At 40.2% G+C, this 25,659-nt stretch overlaps 1 protein-coding gene across 1 annotated transcript in view; it reads right to left on the bottom strand.

Annotated features, from left to right (window-relative positions):
* Positions 1 to 7,149: 7,149 nt before the first annotated feature.
* ipmkb (inositol polyphosphate multikinase b) overlaps positions 7,150 to 25,659 on the bottom strand; it is a 139,577-nt gene continuing 121,067 nt past the window's right edge. The window contains exon 6 of the mRNA XM_063071594.1: positions 7,150 to 12,113. Coding sequence (XP_062927664.1) covers positions 11,488 to 12,113 — 626 coding nt within the window. The 3' untranslated portion in view covers positions 7,150 to 11,487. The remainder of the gene's footprint in view (positions 12,114 to 25,659) is intronic.

The following is a 25,659-nucleotide window of genomic DNA, read 5'->3' as shown; positions in this document are numbered from 1 at the left end:
TAGGAGTGGACATAAGGCCATGAAAGAAAGAAGAAGGGGGAGGAGCACCAGAGGGAGGTGATGGACAGGTAAGGAGATAAGGTGAGAGAGGGAAAAGGGGATAAGGAATGGGGTGGGGTGCATTAATGGAAGTTCGAGAAATCGATGTTCATGTCATCAGGTTGGAGGCTACCCAGATGGAATATAAGGAATGGGAAATTGAAGTGGAATTAAAATGGGTGGCCATTGGGAGATCGCGCTTCTTCTGGAGGATGGAGCATATAGGGGCAGGTGTCCTCCCTCACTACCATTCAGGGTCTCAAACAGTCCTTTCAGATGAGGCTATTCTTCATCTGTGAGTCTGTTGGGGTCATATACTGTGTCCAGTGTTCCAGGTGTGGCAGTAAAATATGTATCCGTGAGAGCCATCGTAGTTTGCGAGACCATTCACTGAGCACCTACTCTCCACGTGCCAGGAGCGGGATCTCCCAGTGGCCACCCATTTTAACTCCACCTCCCATTCCGATATGTCAATCTATGGCCTTCTCTACCGTCGTGTTGAGGCCACACTCAGGTTGGAGGAACACCACCTTATATTCCGTCTGGGTAGCCTCCAACCTGATGGCATGAACATCGATTTCTCGAACTTCTGGTATTGCATCCCCCCCCCTTAACTTTCCCCATCCCCTTTTCCCTCTCTCACCCCATCTCCTTGCCTGCACATAGCTTCCCTCTAGGGCTTCTCCTTTTCTTTCTTCCATGGCCTTTTGTCCTCTCCTGCCAGACTCCCCCCTTCTCCAGCCCTGTATCTTTTTCACCAACTTCTCTGCTCTTTACTTCATCCCTCCCCCTCCGTTTCACCCATCACCCTGTTTCTCTCTCCCCTCACCCACTTTTTAAATCTGCTCATCATTTTTTTCCCTCAGTCCTGCTGAAGGTTTTTGGTCCGAAATGTCGATGTACTTTTTCCAGATACTGTCTGGCCTGCTGAGTTCCTCCAGCATTTTGTGTGTGGGGCTTGGATTTCCAGCACCCACAGATGTTCTCGTTTGCATTTCTAGAGACGCCCAGTAAAAAGGGTTTTCACCTGTATGCCAAAGTTGTGACTTAATTTATCTAAGTGGAAAAGGCTGCAACATAACTTCTTTTTTTGAACTCAATACCTCGTCTAATAAAGGCAAGCATGTCATATGCCTTCTTAACCATCACATCAGCTTGGGTAACCTCTTTCATGGAGCTTTGAAATTGGGCCCTAAAATCCCTCTGCTCATCAACACCGTTAAGAATCTTGCCCTTATCTATATGCTGCCTCTTTGCATTTGACCTACCAAGATGCAACACTTGATATTTGGCTGGGTTAATCTCGATCTGCTATTTCTCCACCCATATCTGCAAGTGATCTATATCCCGTTGTACTCTTTGCCAGTCTTCTACGCTAGCCATAGCACCACCAAGCTTTATATATCACCTGCAAACTTACTAACCCACCCATTTACATTTTCATCCAGGTCATTTATATGCATCACAAACAGAAGTCCCAGTACAGATCCCTGTAGAACACCACTGATCACAGATCTCCAACTACAATAAATCGCTTCTGTCTTCTATGGGTAAGCCAGTTCTGAATATAAACTACCAATTCACCATGGCTCTCATGCATCTTAATCTTCTGAATGAGACTCCCAAGAGGCACATAATCAAATGCCTTACTAAAATCCATGTAAACACCATCCACATCCCTACATGCATTAATTGCCCTCATCACCACATCAAAAAAAAATCATTTAAGTTAGTAAGACAAAGCTTGCCCTGCACAAAGTCATGCTGACTCTTCCGAATTTGGTTATATTTTTCCAAATGCTCTTAAACCCAATCCCGAAGAATTCTCTCTAATAACTTTCCTATCACTGATGTGAGACTCACTGGTCTAGTTTCCAGTGAGTCTCACGTCAGTATGTAACATCAATATGCAACATATTGATACCTATGCAAATTTGAATATAGAAAAATAAAGATTTAACAAGCTGAGGTTTCAAGGACATCTTGAATAATGGAATAATATTAGCTACTTGCCAGTCTTCCAGGACCTCACCTGTAGCTAGAGAGGACATGAAAATATTGGTCAAGGCCCCAGCAATCTCTTCGCTTGCCTCTCTCAATAACCGTGGATATGTACTATCAGGCCTTGGGGACTTATCCACCTTAATGTTCTTTATGTATAAAATGCCTTGGGATTCTCTTTAATCTTACTTGCCAAGGACTTTTCAAGACCCCTCCTGGCTTTCCCCAATTCCCTTCGAGTTCTTTTCAGCTTCTTTATGGTCAAAGGCTGTTTGAATCTAGCTTCCTAAGCTTTACAAATTTTTCCTTTATCTTCTTTTCAAAATTCATTATCTGGTTGTCTACTTCCCAACACCCCCCACCCCCCAAATTGGTTTTAACCCACCCAAGTAGCACTAGTAACCCTCCTGGCCAAGATATTGGTTCCACTCCAGTTGAGGTGCAGCTTGTCCCTCTTGTACAGGTCACACCCGCCTAGAAAATGTTCCAATTATCCAAGAAACTTAAACACTGCACCAATTCCTCAGCCATTCACTCATCTGTACTATCATCTTATTCCTGCCCTGACTAGTACATGGCACTTGGAATAACCAGAGATTACTACCTTGGAGGTCCTGTTCTTCAGTCTCTTTCCCAACTCCCGATACATTACTCACTATTCAGGACCCCTTCTCTCTTCCTGCCAATGAAATTGGTGCCAGTGTGCACCATGACCTCTAGCAACTTACCCTGCCCCCTGAGAATATTCTGCAACTACTCTGAGACAACCTGGACCCTAGCACATGGGAGGCCACACACCACACTGGTGTCTCATTCTCAATCACAGCATCTCCTGTCTGTCCCTCATTCTTTTCAGTCCCTTCATAATCCACATACCCCGATCCCTGACTCTTCAGCCACTGTGGAGCTGAAGCAGACTATTTACTGGTTTCATGTCATGTTTGACACTGACCTTGTTTTGAAGTCGCTCCAGGGCATTACCTCTCCTACGCTTTCAGCCTTACAAGTCTCAATTTCTGTAATTCCAGCCTTTTGTGCCTTTGCCTCTAGTAGCCATGCCCCGAACTGCAATAGGTCCTCAGCTCTGCAATTTCCCTTCTAAACCTTTGATGATGCTTCTTAAAATTTAACCTTTTGATCAAGTCTTTGCTTGCCTGAGCTAAAGTCTTACATGGATGGGTGTCAGACGATCTTTTAAGTATTAACACGACATTCCCTGAACACTTTACTATGTGTAGGGAGAAAGTAATCAGTTAAATTCTCAGTGTGATGGAATTTTGCATGAGATAACATATGCTTTTTAAAAAGGTAAAATACTTTCAGCTAATACCAATACAACATATTGATGTCTATGCAGATTTGAATATTGAAAAATCAAGCTGTGGTTTTGAAGACATCAAGCAACTTCACATTCTCAATCTCAGATGATATTTTGTTCAAATTAATAGATAGATAGTTTATTTTTCCCAAAGGATATTACAGTGTCACAGTAGCATTACAAGTGCACAGATATAAATATTAGAAGAGAAGTAGAAAGAATAAAAAATAATTTACCACAAACAGTCTAACAGGAGGAGGTCATCACTTCCCTGTCTATAGGTTGACTCATTATAGAGCCTAATAGCCGAGGGTAAGAATGACCTCACACAGCGCTCTTTGAAGCAGCACGGTTGTCTTTAGTCTACTACTAAAAATGCTCCTCTGTTCAGCCAGGGTGGCGTGCAGAGGGTGAGAAATATTGTCCAGAGTTGCCAGGATTTTCTGGAGGGTCATTTGTTCTACTACAATCTCCAGTGTGTCCAGTTTGACTACTATAACAGAGCCAGCATTTCTAATCAGTTTATTGATATAACCCGTGTTGATATCATTGCCCCAGCACTCCACCGCAAAGATTGTACTGGTGGTAACAGACTGGTAGAACATATCAAGGAGAGGCCTGCATACTCCAAAGGACCTGTCTCCTCAGGAAGTAGAGGTGACTCTGGCCCTTCTTGTACACAGCCTCTGTGTTGGTGCTCCACTCAAGTCTGTCATGCAGGTGCACCCCCAGATACTTGTAGGTCCTCACCATCAATAATAACAGGGTGCAGTGCAGGCCTAGTCTTCCTAAAGTCCATCACCATCTCCTTTGTCTTACTAATGATGAGCTGTATATGATTCAGCTTGCACCATTTGACAAAGTCCTCCACCAGCGCTCCGTATTCATCCTCCCGTCCTCCCTTTATATGCCCAACTATTGCTGAGTCAGAGAATTTCTGCAGATGTATCTAAAGTCCGAGGTATACAGGGTAAACAGGAAGGAAGCCAATACAGTCCCCTGTGGCTCCCCAGTGCTGCTCATAGCCATATCTGACAGGCAGCTCTAAAACCGCACAAACTGTGGTCTGTCAGTCAAATGAATTGAAATGTTAAAATATTTAAGAGGAAACAAATCTTGTGGCAGAAAGACCAATGTGTAAAGCTGAAGGTCTTATACTGCCCATTTAAAAAGCTGATGCACAAGCAAATTGGATCGATCATGATTAATCAGGGCAGCAAAAGAGTGTAAGAAAGCTGTTAGAAGAATTCTTCTGAGTTCTTGGTATAGTCACACAATTTTGGCTTGTTTATGGAAATTTCCACACTAAAGAATTGAGGAAACCACAGCAGTATATACACAACAAAATAAATAATATCTATCACAACCAGTTGTTCACAATATACAAATAAAATGATCATTCACTGTCACTTAACCACTGGCATCATACTACTTCCTGGGGCATATGGATGTCCACGGAGGGGTAGCACCTCTGGTGGAGGGGCTTGCCATGTCCATTCTGGGGCAGCTCACTCACCTTTAGTCCACATCAAACACACAGCTCTCACCTGTGGCTCCAGTTAGCTGTATGCATGTGACAGCGGCCACAACCTGGTACATCACTTTGACAGGTGGGCTTTAGTCAAATAGGTGAGGGTAGCCATCGGGCTTCATACCCCATTGAGAAAGGGATATGCCTGCCCTAACACATCAAGTCAGCTCTGGCAAACTGGGCAGATGATATTAACAGTGAGATATAACAGACAGGAAGATGATCCTGCAATGCTTAGTGGAGAGGGAAGGGCATGACAAGGCACAGAAGCAAATATGATCATCCACTGCAACCAAAGACGACCCCAGTTGTGACGACTACTCGTACCCCTGGAACCAGACTTCTGAGGTTGAGAGAGTGGAATATATCTCAGTGCAATGGTTCTTCCGCTTTAAAAACTCTCCTGCACAGGTTTCACTGTCATCGTCAGATACGATGGACAACCAATCATACTAATTCTTTCACATTACAAAAGAAAAAGGAACTACCTAATTTGAATAAGCCTATACAAAATGATAATCAATGACCATAAGGCCAGAATATAGCTGCTGTAGAATTCTTTTCAAGTGACTCTTCCATTTGTTTGTACCTGTAACATCTGGGTGCGAGAGATGACAAATTCAAGACACCATATTTACAGAAAGTTTATTAGTAATTCCATTTCTGCCAAATATACAGCTATGTAATTTATCTAAATATCTTTTCATATTAAATTACAAAATTAAGCAATCTTTCAGTTAGTACGTTTGATTCCTCTGTAAAATAGCACCCATTACATCAGCAATTCCCCTGCATTCCATATGTAGCAAAACAAGTTATGCATATAACTCACAATCAAAACAAAGATATATTAGAAGATAGACTAGTTAGACTGAGATACATTATGTATGATTGATTATAAATAACCACAGTAAATAAATGTGCATTTGCTGCTTTTGTGATACTTTCATTCTACTTCCAGCATCATTTCCCATAATACTAAAGTGTCTGTGTGCATGCTCATTAACAAAAGGGGGCAATGTTACCATTTGTTGGCCCAACTCTGCTGCAGTTAAAATCTTCCTTTATCTGAAATTTCTAAATGCTGCTGTTAAAAGTCATAATTTATCCAAGTATTTAGGCAAGTGTTTTCTTTACCAAATAAACCAGGAAATACGATGAATTTCACATTAACTTATACAAATTTTATTTGGATGTTTTAAAAAATTTGAAATTGATGCAATAGATGATCTATCTCACAAAGAATGGTGAGTATACTGTAACACACATCAAAGTTGCTGGTGAACGCAGCAGGACAGGCAGCATCTGTAGGAAGAGGTGCAGTCGACGTTTCAGGCCGAGACCCTTCGTCAGGACTAACTGAAGGAAGAGTGAGTAAGAGATTTGAAAGTTGGAGGGGGAGGAGGAGATCCAAAATGATAGGAGAAGACAGGAGGGGGAGGGATAGAGCCAAGAGCTGGACAGGTGACAGGCAAAAGGGGATACGAGAGGATCATGGGACAGGAGGTCCGGGAAGAAAGACAAGGGGGGGGGGACCCAGAGGATGGGCGAGAGGTATATTCAGAGGGACAGAGGGAGAAAAAGGAGAGTGAGAGAAAGAATGTGTGCATAAAAATAAGTAACAGATGGGGTACGAGGGGGAGGTGGGGCCTTAGCAGAAGTTAGAGAAGTCGATATTCATGCCATCAGGTTGGAGGCTACCCAGACGGAATATAAGGTGTTGTTCCTCCAACCTGAGTGTGGCTTTGTCTTTACAGTAGAGGAGGCCGTGGATAGACATGTCAGAATGGGAATGGGATGTGGAATTAAATTAATCCTCCTCTACTGTAAAGACGAAGCCACACTCAGGTTGGAGGAACAACACCTTATATTCCGTCTGGGTAGCCTCCAACCTGATGGCATGAATATCGACTTCTCTAACTTCTGCTAAGGCCCCACCTCCCCCTCGTACCCCATCTGTTACTTATTTTTATGCACACATTCTTTCTCTCACTCTCCTTTTTCTCCCTCTGTCCCTCTGAATATACCTCTTGCCCATCCTCTGGGTCCCCCCCCCTTGTCTTTCTTCCCGGACCTCCTGTCCCATGATCCTCTCGTATCCCCTTTTGCCTGTCACCTGTCCAGCTCTTGGCTCTATCCCTCCCCCTCCTGTCTTCTCCTATCATTTTGGATCTCCCCCTCCCCCTCCAACTTTCAAATCCCTTACTCACTCTTCCTTCAGTTAGTCCTGACGAAGGGTCTCGGCCTGAAACGTCGACTGCACCTCTTCCTACAGATGCTGCCTGGCCTGCTGCGTTCACCAGCAACTTTGATGTGTGTTGCTTGAATTTCCAGCATCTGCAGAATTCCTGTTGTTTGAGTATACTGTCCTCTGTTCAAATTTAGGTGTCCAGTTTTGAGAAGTCAACATTAAGGAGGAAAGTTTTGTTCTTTTCACATGACAATAAATTCCTCATTTTATTACGAATACTGTAGGAAGAGGATGCCACTCACATCTTGGCTCTCAAACCCACAGATCCCACCAAGGCTGCACTCCAACCTAAGTTAACAGCCTTGTTTCACAGCTCTCTGGTACATTGCAGAAGGCTACCATTTGCAACAGGTTGAGCAGAAATCAAACTTGGATCTGGTTCGTACATCGATCTCTGTTTGATAGCATGCTTCAATATAAACAAGTGTGCACTAATGAAAATGGCAACCCAACTTCACCCCAATCCTCTTTTAGTATAAAGAAAAGTGAATGGAGCTTCAGTGTCATATCTGCCACTGTGGAAAAAGTAGCATTTGTATTCATTATTGGTTTACACAAAGATAAAAATTATGCTGCAGCACATACATGAAATAGTACAAAAAGCATTGATTAATGTGAACAGTGACCAAGATTAATCAAGATGGTCTGTAAGAATGTGGCTTATTGATAATTTCACCAAAAGACAAGAAACTGTAAAGCATTTTAAATATGAAACGCCAAATATTGTAGCCAGTCAAAAGATGCCATATAATCTACATTTTACATGTTATTGCCATACTTTTCACCTTGCCAAACACACCATTTTTAACAACTGAAATATACATACATTATCCTTTTTTCTCCAAAATACCTGTTATAATAGTAATTTCTGAGGTATCTTGAGAGAATACCAAAAAATTCCATTCTGCACATTGCAATGCTGTCTTCAATATTAATGATACTGAAGGAATACCTCACAGAACGTTAGGGGTGGTGATTTTGTAAGTGGTATAGTTCACACTCAGTAAGGCCTTTCTACCATTTCACCGACTGAATATGAGAATAGCAAATGCAGAATTTCTGACACAGTAGAAGACATTAATGAACATCGTATGACCACAACTGTTCAAATATTTAAAGTCTTCTGCAACAGTAGCAAAAAGCAAACAGCCATACATTGGATGTTTTGCTCACTGCAGTGAAGCTTCTATGGAGAGTTCAACTGTTTTTGCAAAAATCTTTGATCTGGGGACAAAAACATATTGGGCTCAGGGATGCCAGGTGGAAGAAAACCTATCTTTTTTTCCAGATTATCATGTGAATGAATGTAGATTTGTACTGAAATCCTAATAATCCACAGAATCCTATTATATTTAATAACCTTCAACATAAAAATTAAGTTGGGCTACAAAATCCCCATCCATGTAAAATATACCACATCCAGCAGAGAAGTAAAATTTCAGTAGTTGTTTGGTGTAATTTGTAAACACGTTTCTTTAATTTACTGGTTGCATTGTATGCTAGGTTCCAATAAAATTTATAGCCCAAAGTGCAAGGACTTTAAACAATTTTGTCCAAGATAATGAATTAGAATGTTTACTGGCACTTGATTACACATTTCCTATGCTTCTTAAACTTGCTTTAAACAATATGACCCTGAAGAGCAAAACACAAAGAAATACAGTGATATTACTTGCATAATAGACCAATATGAGATGACAAATCGCATCATTTGGAATTCTTAAATGAATGGAATATATTCCTACAGATAAGGAAAGTATAATGGAAAGACCAACTTCTCCAGCTAATACTGGTGTTGGCTAAGTGAAGCCTTTCTTTAGCCGTCTATCCCCTTGCTAATTCAATCAGATGTAGGTTCATTGGGAATCATAATTCTTTATTATAAATTGTATTCAAGCAATTATGCTATACTTTAAAGCCGAGGTCATAAAAAATCAATTTTAAAAATGAGGTAACTAAATCAAGGAATACTTTATTTTAAACAGATTGAAAGGATATTAAAAAAGACCCTTCATAAACAAATACCCAAGCTTGTCCATCAGGTTTTTCTAAAGGATCAATCCAAAGGTGATGCCTTCAAAACTCACCAGCCTCTGATCAAACTTACAGCAAGCAAAGTCCAATTCCTGACTACAAATGGAGAATGAAATGATTGGTATAATAGGAAGTTTGAGGGGCAGAGGGGTAGGTGGGAAGAAAGGGAGGCTGAAATCAACATTAAAATATAAAAAACAATAAAATCAGTAGCAAAGCAAGCAAAATTATGAGAGAAAAATTAAGTAAAACTTCATATTCCCAATGTAGTATTTTGTAGCAGCATTTCTTGTACTTAACTGTCTAGATAAAGAAATAACTGAAATTATGTTTTACACAAAAAATACCCTGCAGTTCCTATTTTCTCACCTTTCACCCACCACTCAATTTGGATGCCCATTCTTGTTCAGAGGAATGTATCACTCCAAGAATTTTTTTTATACCTTGGGTAAGAAAATAATTGAATAACATCAAAGAATTAAGACTAGAAGTATTAATTTTTTTGAAGCCTGGATAAATAGTCAATCGTTCAAAGAGATGTAATATGTTCTATAAGAAATGTACAGCTGAATTATGTAAACTTCTGTTAACAAACATACAAAAAAGCATAGTATACAATTAAAAAATATTACAGAAATAACTTTGTTTTTAGAAAAAGCACACATTATTCGATAAATACATTTATATGACTAACATAATCTCCACATGCATTACTCACTTCTACCACATTTTCACTCCACATTTAATGTCACAAAATTCACCCTATGAACCTGGCAAAGCAATAGAAATTAAAATAAATGAAAAATCTTTAAAAGTATATTGATAGTATATCGGTCTGTGCAAATGTAAATGATAAATGAAAGGAACACAAAATTTCAATATCTAGTGCATTTTTAAGAATTACACAAAAAGTTTGCATTTTAGTGCCCATGTGTTATTCTGAAATACACATCTTGATCCATGTCAAGAATTTGGCTATTTTTAATCTTGTAAAAATTTATCAAATATTTCCCACCATCCAGATGCAAATATTTGAAATGAAATAGGCCATCTGATTAGTAAAGATGAAGGCTATCTTATTGGAGCCACAAGTCAGTATTGGTACATATATTTTTTTGTGAGTGCAGTTTCTTGTTTACTTAAAGACATGTCAAAGAGACTATTAGTTATTGATCCCCAAAGTTTAGTGTTCATGTAATGAAAATTCTTACACACGTGGTTGGCCCAATGCACCAATTCCCTTTGTACCAGTTTTATAAAAAGTAAATACCAACATACCTTAGCCCAGAGGCTAACTTGAGGAAACAATATCAATAACTTGGTAAACTGAGTGTTCAAAAAATAACTTTGGAAATAATTAACAAGATAAAGCACTGCTAGCACATACAAAAGGGGTTGTGAACAAGTCAAAGCATGCTCATTTTGAAGAAAAACAAGCACTGGGACTACGACTGATTACAATTTTGGTGGAGTATTTTAATGTTACAAGTTGAACTTCAACAGAAGGCTGTAGATGGATGGCCTGCACCACAAAGTATTGTCTTTTCCTCCCTCATCGTAGGTTTTGACTACTAATAGACTTTTAAAAAAAAGGAAAAGCACTTTAAAATATATCTGTTTAACATGCATGTGTTGTTCCAGACAGCAGAAAATCTTTGCAAATGGGTAACCAGGTGACTCACTCACTGGTGATATTTTGCATTAGCTTTCATTACATTCATAAATTAACAAGCCATTGCAATACTCCATGGATTTCAGCTGAATGCATCAGAGACAACCGACATTTTATATTAAACATTTTATACGAATTGCAAGAATTCAACTGTAAAAAAAGGCTAGTAAAATACACATCTCAGAAAAGTGGCAGCAACATCCTCAAAACAATCAAAAGTCTGACTAACCTGGTCTTCACTGAAGATAGAATTATTCCATAGGCACAAGTTCTATGCCTAGGATTGGCAGGCAGTTGGTTACATATCTGAAAAACCAATTATCATCACTGAAGTCTGTGGGTTTGTTACAAACAGCGGGAACTCATAAATTTCCTTGTCAGTAGTTATGAGGCGTGAGCTGCCCTCTGCAGGTTTCTGGCCCTGTTTCAGCGGCTGTCAATGATGAGTTGATAAATTTTCCTGAGCTATTATAAACATCAAATCAATCACAAGTAGTACTGTACAGTGAAAGAAGCAAACAGTACACCTGGAATCACATTATAAACACAAAATGATGGATCAGAACTTGTGCAGAAATCAATATAATTCCCCTGCATTTATTTGCTTGCCAACAATCTACCCACCAATATTTTTTTAAAAATTAATCATCCAGCATATTTTGTAACACACTGATTAAGTGTTTCAGCCCATATATATACTCTTCATCTTTTGTGTTGCTAGGAAACACATGTGCAAAGTCTATCATTCTTACAGCAACTTCTGGAGGCTCTGGAAACATGCTCGATGCATGAATGAAATCTTTGTCCAATGGTTTTGTTTCATTGCCATTTGGCTGACCAGGTGGAATGAGATTTAAGCATTTGCATATCCCATGGTCTTGTTCGGTATTCTTCAGCTGTAGTGGGACCACACTTTGGTGTGCCCGGAAGCAGCCCTTCCTGTGAAGTGCATACATATTGGAGAGGCTTTGACCAACCGAGGCTTCCACTATTCCGTTCTCAGTAGAATCCATCACATGAATGTTGTTGTTGTATTCCATCAGCTCTCCAGTTCTCCGTATACCCTTTGGTGCTGCTGGTTTGTCAGCTTTGTTACCTGTCGCTCTCAGCTCAGGTGATCCCTCATACACAAACAGTAAGGAGCTTGCATAGAAACAGAGCTCACTTTGCCTCTCAAACCAGTGCAGTATCTTTTTAATCTCTTGAATACTTGAAGCCACAGCATCTTTCCTCAAGTAGCTTCCATTGTGGAAGAATTTAGACAGACCTACAAAACGACAAGTAAAACACAATCCACGTGAGTAAAACTTTGAATATCCACATCAAAAGCCCAGCCCAGTCCATCACAAGCAAAGCCCTCCCCTTCACTGAGCACACTGACAAGGGTCACTGCCACAAAAAATAGCAGCATCCATCAGCAAGGATCTCCATCATCCAGGCCATGCTCTCTTCTTGCTACTACCATTGGGCAGAAGCAGCCACACCACCAGGTTCAGGAAGTTATTACTCTACAACCATCAAGCTCCTGAACCTGTCTGGACAGCTTCACTCACCTGAATGCTGAACTGACCCACAACCAATGGACTCACTTCCAAGGACTCTACAATGCAAGTTCTCAGTATTATTTATTTACTTTTTTTATTATTTGCAGGATTTGTCTTCTTTTGCACATTGGCTATTTGTCAGTCTTTGTCTGTGTATAGCTTTTCATAAATTCCATTGTATTTCTTTATTTTCCTGTAAATGCTTGCAAGAGAATGAATCTCAAAGTATAATATGGTGACATATACACACTTTGATAATAAGTTTACACCAACTTTGAGAATCTATTTTCAAATGTAATACTTTCATTGAAAATAGAATGAACAACATTGCGGCAACAATGCAAGCAGCAGTGGTGAAGTTAATCATTCAGGTCTACCTTTGCTGACAGATGCGTCCCAAGGTTTCCCAGTGAAAGCTGACATCGATGAAGTAAAATCTACTATCCCCTTCAAAGCACCCACAAACCCTTTTGTCAATCTAGGGAAAGGATATTTAAAGATCAAAATCCGTAAACTTGCACAAATTTCATGGTTTATTTGGCAGCAGTTACTCCTGCCGTCCTACATATTTCTGAAGCACAGACCATCTACAGCAGGTATCTCAAAGTGCTGCAAAATTTACCAACACTGCCTCCAGAAATTCCTCCAATTACACTGGAAGGAAAAGCCAGCTAATGTCAGAGCTCATCCAGGCCACCATCCACAGTACCGACGCCCAACTTTACGCATATAGGTGATACTGGGCAAATCACATCATGTGCTAGCTCCGCAGCAAATCTCCGGGGGGGAAAGGGGGAGAGGGGAAGAGGGGGAGACACACTAGCCCAAGCTGTCATGGAAGCAAATCAACAGATAGACAAAGAAAGATTGAAAGATGCTCTCAGAGTCTCCATAAAGACGTGCAACATTCACAGTAACTGCCGGGAATCTCTGTTCATGACTAGATAGGGAAGAAATGTTGAAGATAGTGAAGAAATGTTGAAGATAGTACTGTGAAGGTCAAAACTATGCAATGGGAGTACACAAAAGCTCGGCAGGAGCTGCAGGGAGGGAAGCATGCCACCCTACAAACCAACCACCTGCCAGCATCTACCTTTTGCTGCATCTGAGGTCAGGATTGTCAGTTCTCACTTTGGTCACTTCACTACCTGGAGACACATGAGAAGATAGGCTAAAACCAGCATGGTTTCCGACTAACCTACTGCAATACTTTGAGGAAATTACAAGAAGGGTATACAAAGGAGATGCAGTAGATATGGTGTATTTGGATTTTCAGAAGGCCTTTGACAAGGTGCTGTACATGAGGCTGCTTAGCAAGATACGTGCCCATGGAATTACAGGGGAGTTACTAGCATGGGTGGAGCATTGGCTGATCGGCAGAAAACAGAGAGTGGGAATAAAAGGATCGTATTCTGGCTGGCTGCCGGTCATCAGTGGAGTTCCACAAGGTTCGGTGTTGGGACTGCTGCTTTTTACGATATATGTCAATGATTTGGGCTATGGGATTAATGGATTTGTGGCTAAATTTGCTGATGATACAAAGACAGGTAGAGGAGTGGGTAGTGTTGAGGAAACAGAGAGCCTGCAGAGACTTGGATAGTTTAGGGGAATGGGCAAAGAAGTGGCAAATGAAATACAACGTTGGAAAGCGTATGGTCATGCACTTTGGTGGAAGAAATAAACAGGCAGACTATTATTTAGATGGAAAGAGAATTCAAAATGCAAAGATGCAAAGGGACTTGGAAGTCCTTGTGCAGGAGACCCTAAAGGTTAACCTCCAGGTTGAGTTGGTGGTGAAGGCGAATGATGTTGTCATTCATTTCTAGAGGTACAGAATAGAAGAGCAGGGATGTGATGTTGAGACTCTATAAGGCACTCATGTGACCACACTTGGAGCACTGTGAGCAATTTTGGGCTCCTTATTTTAGAAAGGATATACTGACATTGGAGAAGGTTCAGAGAAGATTCACAAGAATGATTCCAGGAATGAAAGGGTTACCGTATGAGAAACGTCTGGCAGCTCTTAGGCTGTATTCCCTGGAGTTCAGGAGAATGAGGTGGGATCTCATAAAAACCTTCCGAATGTTAAAAGGTCGAACAGGTTAGATATGGCAAAGTTATTTCCCATGGTAGGGGAGTCTAGGGCAAGAGGGCACAACTTCAGGATTGAAGGACGTCCATTTAGAACAGAGATGCGGAGAAATTACTTTAGTCAGAGAGTGGTAAATCTGTGGAATTAGTTGCCACGAGTGGCTGTGGAGGCCAAGTCATTGGGTGTATTTAAGGCAGATAGATAGGTTCTTGATTAGCCAGGGCATCAAAGGGTATGGGGAGAAGGCAGGGGAGTGGGGATGACTGGAAGAATTGGATTAGCCCATGATTGAATGACGGAGCAGACTCGCTGGGCCGAATGGCCTATTTCTGCTCCTAAATCTTATGGTCTTATATAAAATTCAGTGCACACATGTTGTTGTTACTGGGCAAAAAATTGCACAGCTCAAGATTTTTGTGCTCACTGGTCATCACAAATTAGAGGGAACATTGCTCTCAACCCCACTCACCTGCCTTCTCCCCATAACATTAATCAAGGACTTATCAACCTGCACTTTAAATATTCAAATAACTGCTCTGAAACTTTGCTGCTATTCATGCCTCTACAACCTCCTTTGTCAGCTCATTCCTACAATTAGTGTAAATTTTATCCCTCAGATCCCCTTTAAATCTCCTCCCTGTCACCTCCAATCTGTATCATCTAGTCTTAGGCCGAATCAAAGGTGGTGACAAATCAGCATATAGGAGGGAAATTGAAAACCTGGCTGAGTGGTGCCACAGCAACAACCTCTCAACTCAATGTCAGCAAGACCAAGAAGCTGATTACTGACATCAGGAGGAGGAAATCGGAGGTCCAAAAGCCAGTCCTTATTGGAGGATCAGAGCTGGAGAAGGTCGGCAACTTTAAATTCCTCTGCGTTATCATTTTGGAGGACCTGTTCTGGGCCCAGCACGTAAGGGTAATTATGAAGAGAGCACGGCAGCGCCTCTACTTACTTAGGAATTTGCAAAGATGCGGCATGACATGTAAAACGTGTAGTGCAAAGTATATTGACTGGTTGCATCACAGCCTGGTATGGAAACACCAATGCACTTGAATGGAAAATACTACAAATAGTAGTGGATACAGCCCAGTCCGTCACGAGTAAAGCCCTTTCCGCCACTGAGCACATCTCCATGGAGTGTTGCCACAGGAAAGCAGCCCCCCACCCAGATCATGTTGTCTTCTCACAGCTGCCATCAGGAAGAAGGTACAAGAGCCTCAGGATTCACTCCACCGGGTTCAGGAAGTTATACCCCTCAACCATCAAGCTCTTGAACCAAAGGGGATAACTTCACTCGCCCCACCATTGAAATATTCCCACAACCAATGGACTCACTTTTAAGGGCTCTTCGTCTCATGTTCTTGATACTTATTGCTTAACTATCTATTACTATTATTTCTTTTTGTAATGGCACAGTTTGTCATCTTTTGCTTACTGGTTGAGTGCCTAAGTTGGCGCAGTCTTTCATTAATTCTTTTATAGTTATTATTCTATAATGGATTTATTGAGTATGCCAACAAGAAAATGGCTTTCAGGGTTGTATATGGTGACATATATGTACTTTGATAATAAATTTATTTTGAACTTTATATACTCCTACCATGGGAAACTGACAAGGACTATCTACTCCATCAATGCCCCTCAATTTTACATACCTCTTACCAGTTCACACTCAACCTCCCTCGCTCCAGGGAAAACAGACCCAACCTATCTAATCTCTCAAGCTCTCTACAGAATATTCTTGTGAATCTTTTCTGCATCCTCTCTAATCACGTCTCCTCTAGTGTGATGACCAAAGCTGCACACATTATTCCAAATGCAGTTCAACTAACATTTTGTTCAACGGTAACATTCAGTCCTAAATCTTATATTCAATGCCTTAGCCAATGAAGGCAATAACGTTATATGCTTTTTTTCAAACTATCCTGCCACTCTCAGGAAACTATGCACTTGTACCTCTAGGTCTCCCTGTTCAACAACATGTCCAACAGCCCTTTTCAACTACATTAACTTATTATATGATAAACAAGGTCCAAGCACTGATTCCTATAGAACATCAATGGTCACATGTCTCAACCTCCCCCCTCCACAAGCCAGCATCCTCTGATTACTACTACCAAGCCAATTTTGTATCCAATTGGCAAGCTTACCCTAAATCCTACATGTTCTAACCTTTGAGACTAGTCTACCATGCAGGACCTTGTAAATTGCCTTGTTAAAATCTATGTAGACAATGTTTACTGCCCTGTTCTCGTTAATCCTCTTAGTCACCTCTCCAGAAAACTCAAGTCAAATTCGCAAGACACGATTTCTCGCACACAAAGCCATTTTGACTTAACCCCAGTTCATCCTTAAGTTATTAAATGTAAATAGATCCTGTCCCTAAGAATCCCTTCCAGTAACTTTCCCACCACTGAAACAAAGCTCATTGGCCTGCAGCTCCCTGGCTTATCTCCACTGTCCTTCTTAAATAAAAGTACACCCTAGCTGTCTTCCAATCTTCCAATAAATCATCTGTGACAAAGTTTTAAAAATCTCTACCAAACCCTTGCCATCTCCTTCCTTGTTTCCCAGATACAGTTGCCAGGCCCTGGATATTTACCCATATTTATGTGCTTCAGTTTCTCCAACACTTCCACCTTTGCAACATTGATATGTGTCAAAATATACCTGTTCCCTCACAGAATCTCCTTTACTTTATCTGCCAGGGATATCTCATGGCCTCTTTTTGCCTTCCTAACTTCTTGCTTAAGTGTGTGCTTACATATCTTGAACCCTTCAGGGGAATTACTTGATCCAAGTTGCCTATATCTGAAATATACCTTCATTTTTTTCTGATCAGACTCTCGCACCCCTTTATCTACCAAGTCTTCTTTGACGATATTAGATGGAAACACAGGAAAACTCAACTGCTCTTTAAAGATTTTTTTAAGTTAGTTCTGCTAACATTACAATTCAAAAATAGGACTAATTGTAAGCTTTTCATTTCTCCTCACTCAACAGGAAATTTCTCAAATTTCTCAAATTTCCTGTTGTGAAGATTTCTCAAAGAACAATTTATTTCAATCAGTGATAAGTCAATATTCATTGCTGACTGAAAATTCTGATTCACAATGCCTATCAAAATGGACTTACAAATTCATCTTAAACACAAGAGATTCTACAGATGTTGGAAATCTTGAACAACACAAAAATTGCTGGGGGAATTTAGCAAGTCGGGTAGCATCTATGGAGAGGAATAGACAGCTGACAGTTCAGGCCAAGATCTTTCCCCAAGACTGAAAAAGAAGGGGACAGAAGCCAGAATAATAAGGTAGGGTGAGGGCAAAGAGTATAAGCTGGTTGATGAGGAGGAAGATGGGTGACGGAGGGTAATGAAGTAAGATGTGAGGGGATAGGTGAAAGAGGTAAAGGGCTGAAGTAGGAATCTAATAGGAAAAGACAGTGGACCATGGAAGAAAGGGAAGGATGAGAGGAACAAGAAGGAGCTGACGGGCAAGTCAGGTGAAGGGAAGGAATGCCATGTTCATACCATCAGGTCAGGGCCATCTATTGCACCCGGTGGCCCCAGTGGGACCTCCTCTACTTTGGTGAGATAGGACACGGATTAGGGGACTTCTGTCAAGCACTTTCACTGTCCACCGCAAAATATAGCATCCCCCAGTGGCCACCCATTTCAATTCAACTTCCCATTACTACATGCTTGGCCATTGCCTCCTCTACAGATGTCAGACCACATTCACGTTGGAGGAGCAATGCCTTATATTCCATCTGGGTAGTCTCCAACTTGATGGCATGAACATCGATTTCTCCAAGTTCTGGTAATTTCCCCTCCCCTCCCCCCATTTTCTTTTCCCCCATTCCAATGCCTTCTCACCCCTTCTTTTCTACTCACCTGCCCAACACCTCCCTCTGTTTTCCCTCCTTCCCTTTATTTCATGGACCACTATCCTTTCCTATTACATTCCTCCTTTTTCCCATTAGTTCTTTTACCTATTCCTTCCTAACTTCTTATTCACCACCTTCTCCCACTCACCTAGCTCTTCCCTTACCTGCTCACCTATCACCTGTCAGCTTGCACTCATACTTCCTCCCACCCCCCCCCCCCCCCCCCGCTTTGCCCATCTCCGAAAATCCACTGTTCATTTCCCTGCATTGATGCTGCTTGACTTGTTGAGTTCCTCCATCACTTTGGTTGTGGTGCTCACAATTCGATCCACTAGATTCAGTGCCTGGAGCTAAAGATTATATGGGGAGGGGGAGGGATGGTAAAAGGACATTCTCTGAAATATACGACAAGCTAGTTTTCCATTTCAAATAATTAAATGTCCCATCCAATTTGGTACTGCAATCAACTCTGCAACAAGAATTAAACAGCAAGTGACTGGACTGGAAATGTGACATAGCTGACATTCAAGGATATTACAGGTGCCTGCACGCTGGTGCCTTACCTTGAAATTCAAAGTTCATAGTAGATTCAAGTTCAAAGTAAATTTATTACCCAAGTACATATATGCTACCTATCCATTACTACTCAGATTTATTTACTTGCAGGCATTTACAGGAAAAAAATTTACAATAAAATAGAATTTTACAATAAAACTATAAATACACAGACAAAAACTAAAGGCAAAAGATGACAAACTGTGCAACTGAAAATAACACCAAGAGCGTGAATTGTTAAGGGCCCTTGAAAGTGAGTCAGTAGCATTAGTGGTTCAACTGCCGAATGGTTATAGGGTAATAACCGTTTCTGAACACGGTGGCAGGCGACCAAAGGCTTCTGTGCCTCTTGGATTAGAGAGAAGAAAGGCATTAGTGAGAAGAAAGTACATATATCTGGGTGGGAGGGATCTTTGATAATGGATTCTGCTCTTTGATGGCAACACTCCATGTAAATATACTCAATGATGGAAAGGGCTTCACCTGTGACAGATTGGGCTATACTTTCCACTTCTTGTAAACTTTCCCATTCCTGAGCAACGGCAGTTCCATACCAGGCCATGATGCAACTATTCAGGATACTCTCCACTGTCCAGCTATAGAAGTTTATCAAAGTTTTTGGTAACATGCCAAATCCACACAAACTTCGAAGAAAGTAGAGGTACTGTCTTACCTTCTTTGTGATGGCAATGATGTGCTGAACCCAGGACAGATCCTGATATGCTGATGCCAAAAAATTTTAAGTTACTGACCTTCTCTGCCTCCGTATCCCTAATGAGAGGTAGCTCATGGACTTCAGCTTCCTTCTGCAGTCAATAATCAATTCTTTCACTTTGCTGATATTAGGTGAGAGATAGTTGTGTGGCACCACTCAACCAGATTTTCAATCTCCCTCCTATATAGATTCCCAGCAGCACCTCTATAAACTTTCAATCTATTTTGAGGTAAGTGGCAATGTCTAAATGGAATATTCTGTTGGATCGTTCCTTTTCTATCCCAAGACATCTTCTTTGTAGGCTGGGTGCCCAAGGGGCAGCAATAGTGTACTTTCAAAGTGATTGGGCCTATTAATAAAAAATTATTAAACCTATTGTTTTCACAACCTTCCGCAAAGAATCAGTTTAGGAAAGATGCAGTGAAATATTTCTCTCATTATACTAACAGGAAAATGCCTTCAAGCTGTCATTTCAATACAATAAATAGGCAAAACTTGTTCACAGTATACTACCAGATGTTTCACAAATTAAATAGTCAGCCTTTATTACTATCCTCATTACAAATCTTTCTCAGTTCATGTTGCAATAAGCACTTGCCAATTAAAGGTGCATGCAAAAATTTACTACTGGAAAGATATTAAATTCAACATCTGTATGTATTCAAATTTTTATGCCTTTTAACTCTCGTTTATTTACATGGTTTACAGGATACACTTGATTTCCAAAATAAAGGAGGCTTTTTCTGTCATTACAAACCTGAAACCTGAAAGCAAAAGAAGAATAGCCAAATGATTTAACTGTAAAAGCTGGTGTAATGATAGGGTTAAATGCCTTTTCCAACTCAAAGAATGCACATCTCATTAAATCAATCCAGACTCACTTATCTCTAAGCATAACTTCAATAAGGGAAATGGTAGTTTTATGCTTTCAGTTTTTCTTCATTTTCTTATGGTCATTAACTTAAGTAAATCTGTTTTGTAGCTCATTGAGTACGATTTAGCTTCATTGCCTGGAGGCCAGATGACTTTACATATACGACAAGTTGAACAGCCTCTTGGATAAGAATTGAGTCAAACAACTCATAGATGCTGGAAATGCAAAACAAAAACAAGAAATGCTGATTGCACTCAGCTGGTCAGACAACAGGAGAAAGAAAGGTAGCTATAATGAAGGTTCTGGGGAACTTATTCCAGTTTTCTCTTTTGCTATTTGCCCTGTGGAGTGATGGCAGCATTTTGTTAACTGCTGTTGTATATATGAAGTCAGCTGGTACTATCTGATCAGTTCCAAGTTTCTCCTCCTCTGTAATCCTGCGTTCATCATGCTTGACCATCGAGGACATCTTCAAAAGGCAATGCCTTAAAAAGGTGGCAACCATCTTTAAGAACTCCCACTACCCAGGACATGCCCGCTTCTCATTACTACCATCAGGGAGGTGGTACAGGAACCTGAAGACACACACTCAGCATTTTAGGAGCAGCTTCTTCCCCTCTAAATTCTTCAGGTTTCTGTACGGACAATAAACCAATGAACACTTCCTCACTATGTTTGCTCTAGTTTTATATAGATATACACAATTTATGGTATATTTTACGTATTACACTGTACTGCTGCCACAAAGCAAATTTCATGACGTTTTTATAGTGCTCATAAACCTGATTCTGCTTCTGGTTCCCACCCAATCCTTACCCTAACTGTTTCTAGACCAAATACATCAAGTTCATTTTCAGAACTCGTGGTAAGATCTTAATCCCAGCTCAGTCGGTTACAGATACTATACCACAGTCAGGCTATCATTCTCAAAATGCAGAAAAGACAGTATGAGGTACAGTAATTAGCTTCAGAGCCCAATTGGTTGAGAGAAAAAACAGTTAATCCTCATGTTTCCCACTGGAAAAGGAAAAACAGGATCTGCAATGTACTTTGTGATTTATTTTTTTTTACAATCATTGCCTGTCCAGGCTCAGCAAGAAGAATGGCTGGCTGGATGGAGAACTTAATACATCCAAAAACTTTTATCTTTTGAATGAAAGAACACTTGGGATAGGTTACGAGAAGATGGCTGGGCTTGGAGGAGCCTACTATTCAAAAATTCAAAACATAACACAAAGATCCCAGGTATTAGGAAACAGACCGGTTCTGATATACAAATATAAAAACTAAATATGTTTATTATATGTGCATCAAAGCCATGCCAGGATTGAGGGATAAATTATTGCTCTGGATGCATCCACATGCAGATCAGATATAACAGGATCCAAGGATCGCAGAGTACCCAAACTAGCACAGTTAATGGACTTGTTGAAGTTATAGTCCTCAGTACCTTCCATCAGGTCCTTCCACAATGATCCAGATCGGTCAAAATGAGAAGGCATAGCCAAACAATATTACCGTTTCATAAAGCAAAACAGTAGTTTACGGCAGTTTGAAATCTGAACTACTCACTCTGGTTGCTAAAGGCTTGTGATGATGGAAAGAGACCACCTTAAGCCTCCCAGCGGGTAGTCTGACTTCAGAACCACTTAAATATTCCGTCTTTCATATACAGAAAGTCAATAGTACAATCATGAGATGGAAATGCAGTCATGACTTCTCAGTTCATATCATAACAGATCAAAGATGAAAGCCCACAGCACAAAGACACAATGTGAAATGAATTTGGCCAGTTGCTATGTAGTTCCAATTAGAAAGTAGAATGCTGCACATAACACAGTAGGGAAGATGTCATCCTCAGTTAGTATGGACATCTACTTCAGTAAGTGAAAAACATTGTGCATCCCTCTGTTAGTCCACAAATCAATCCATAATTAATTTTACCTTTTTATTATGCTGAACCTCACCCAGCCAAAAACTGGAAGTTACTGAATCTCTGAGAAATAAGATCTATCATTCCAATGAACATAAATATTTTGCAACTTCTCCATAGCAATTAGCTTTCTGCCTTTTACATCTTTTCCATCACAATTATGGATGTGGACCTCTCTGCATGGGCATTTTGGTGTTACAGAATCAAAACTGGATCCTCAGGTGAGGCACTGTAAAACCACCCTAACAATGAACAGATCTTGCTTTCCCACAGGGCAACTTCCATCAGGCTACAGCCAAGTTCCTTGCCTCAAAGGCAGAACAAAATAACTTTTAACTATGGTTCTGTATGTTCTTAAAAGCACTGCAAAAGATAAACGGCAGTTCTAAGATAAAAAAAAGTTATCAATAAGAACAATGTATTATAGTGTCCTGGCCAGCTGAAGTGGGTGTTACACACATCTTAATAATGATGGCAGAGGTGGAAAACACAGCAATTGAAAACTCACTTGAAAAATCAGTCATACAACCATAATCCTCCAATCCTGACTCAAATATTGAAATAACACTATGAAAATTCCTCAATCTACACCCAGTATCACCTCACTGCCACTAGCTCCACCCCCACCCCACCCCCATTTTTCTCTATGTGCCAATTAGAAACTCATGCATGAACCAATGTTGTGAGTCATCCATTTCAATAAGGCAAATTATTCATGATTCTCAATCACCTCAAATCCTTAAGATTTTGCTTAAGAGTAGAAGGTAGGATTTCTACATTGATTTGTTCAACACCATTGCAACAAACCTGAGCCAGTCAATCATGACCTCCAACTCTTTCTCAATGAAGCACAAACTTCAAAGCCGTTCTTTTTTTTATATATACATTTCGATAGTGAAACTACAAGAACCCAGCAGCAAAATGGAAATTTATACAGTGCAAAACAAACAAATCCAATATATAGTTCATAACAGTAAGAAAAAAAGTCTAATTATGTAAAATTAATATCCACCCCAACCTCCCACTGAAAAAAGAAAAACCCAGGCCAACCACTTTACATATATATAAAAAAAATCAATCAGAACATTCAACCCCAGAGAACTGTAAATATACATAAAAAAATAACATAATGCCCACTACCAAAAGTGTAGTATAATTCATAACAAAAAAAAACGTACAACTTTCAAGAAAAAAAAAGCTGAAAGTAAGGGCTTGTAGCATGCTAAAAAAAAAGGATAAACTTACCCTAAAGCACTGTGAACATATTCAAGAAAAGGTCCCCACACTTTATGAAACTTTATGTCCGAATTAAGAAGTGAATAATTAATCTTTTTGAGTCTAAACAGGCCATAATATTATTAAGCCATTAAGCATGAGTGGGTGGGGCAGCATCTTTCCACCTAAGAAGAACCAACCGTCTGGCCAAAAGAGAGGCAAAGGATAATGTTCGGCATTTAGTCGTACTCAAGTGCATATTTATTTCACCCAAGGTGCCAAAAAGAGCAACCAGAGGGATAGGTTCTAAATGACAGTTAAGAATATGAGATGGGGTTAAACAAACTTCTCTCCAGAATTTCTCAAGACTAGGACAGGTCCAATACATATGAATAAGAGAAGCCTCAGCCCCTTTACACTGTTTAAGCTGTTACACTTTTTAAGCTGTTCTATTGAACTCTGGCTGGGACGTCTAGAACACAGGATCACAGTCTTGGGCTACAGGACAAGAGATTTAGAACTGAGATGAGGAGAAACTTCTTTACTCAGAAGATGCTGATCATGTGGAATTCTCTACCAAAGGGCTTCAGAGTGAAAGTCACAGAATTTTTTTATGAAAATACATTTAAGGACTCAAAAGTCATCTAGGGATATGGGAAAAGTACTTTGTACAAATGTATTATTGAGAAAAATGATAATTCACTGGGAGGAGACCTGAATGGCCGAATGACCTGCTTCCACTATTTCCCATGTTACAGAATATTATGAAGGAACGTGTAAATTTAGTCACTTTGATAGAAGAGCAGAAACAGATACAAGGTAAGGAAATTACGAACTGGAAAACCCTTGTACACTAAAACAAAGCTTCTGTGAAAAAGTAAGAAACAATTAATCAAAAAAGTGAAACTGTAAGGCCTTTTTAGCATGAAGGAAGGAAGTCAAGTTAGAATTTTAAAGGGCCAAGGTGAGGAGACTGGTCTGAGGATCTGTAGTTACTTGTACTGGAGTGAATGCAACAAAGATTATCTATTAGTTGTCTCCTATGATGAGTGGGTTATCCAAATTTGGAAGGTCAAGAATAATGAGCCAAAATTCTTAGAAAAGCATTGTAAATGTCCTGAAGGACTTGCCCCCCCAAACTGCAGCTCTCTGACTTGGAGATCACAGCCCTAGGATGAGTGATCAGACATATAGGACCAAACAGAAACGACGTGTGAATTTTCAGAATTTGTTTTTTCCACAATGTAACATAGCAATTCAAACCTTCCCATTGTTCACTAAGAGCATTACAAATACTGTTACTTTGTCCATTTTCATATCATTCCACATCAAGCCCAGATAACAAAAATCCATTGATCTCAACCCTTGAACGTATTTCAAAAGCACAGTGTTCACTCGCCTCTGAGGGACAGAATCTCAAAAACTATAACCGGCGTCAAAAGAAACAACCTTTGCTCAGCCCTGAACAACTAACCCCTTAACCCAAATCTAATTTGGGACTTTACACTGAGAGGGAATACTCTCTCATCATGCACTAGGTCAACCTCAGTGAGACCATTTTCCATTCTTCTAAACCTGAGAATAGGTTAAGCCACCTCAGCTGTACTTCACAAGACAACCCTTGCACCTTAAGAACCAATTGTGGAAATGTATATTTCTCAATTAGTGTATCCTTCCTGAGGTACGAAGAACAGAACTGTGCTCAAACTTCAAATCCACTCTCCAGCAAAACCCAAAATGATATCAACAACACTTCCCTACTTCTGTGCTCCGAGCCAATGGGAAGGAAGACCAAACTGACCCACTTCATCAACTTGCACATTTAATTTCTGAATTATTGAATCAATTAATCTAGATTCCTCTGTACACCAACATGGTGCAGTATTTAACAAACTATTATTGCTAAAGTGCACAATCACACATTTTCCCACATTGTGCACTATTATAGAAACACAGAAAACATACAGCACAATACAGGCCCTTCGGTCCACAA

Source organism: Mobula hypostoma, chromosome 19 (assembly GCF_963921235.1).
Source record: "Mobula hypostoma chromosome 19, sMobHyp1.1, whole genome shotgun sequence".
NCBI classification, from domain to species: Eukaryota; Metazoa; Chordata; class Chondrichthyes; order Myliobatiformes; family Myliobatidae; genus Mobula; species Mobula hypostoma.
Note: the sequence above shows the minus strand (reverse complement) of the source record. Positions and strands in the feature narration are given on the sequence as shown.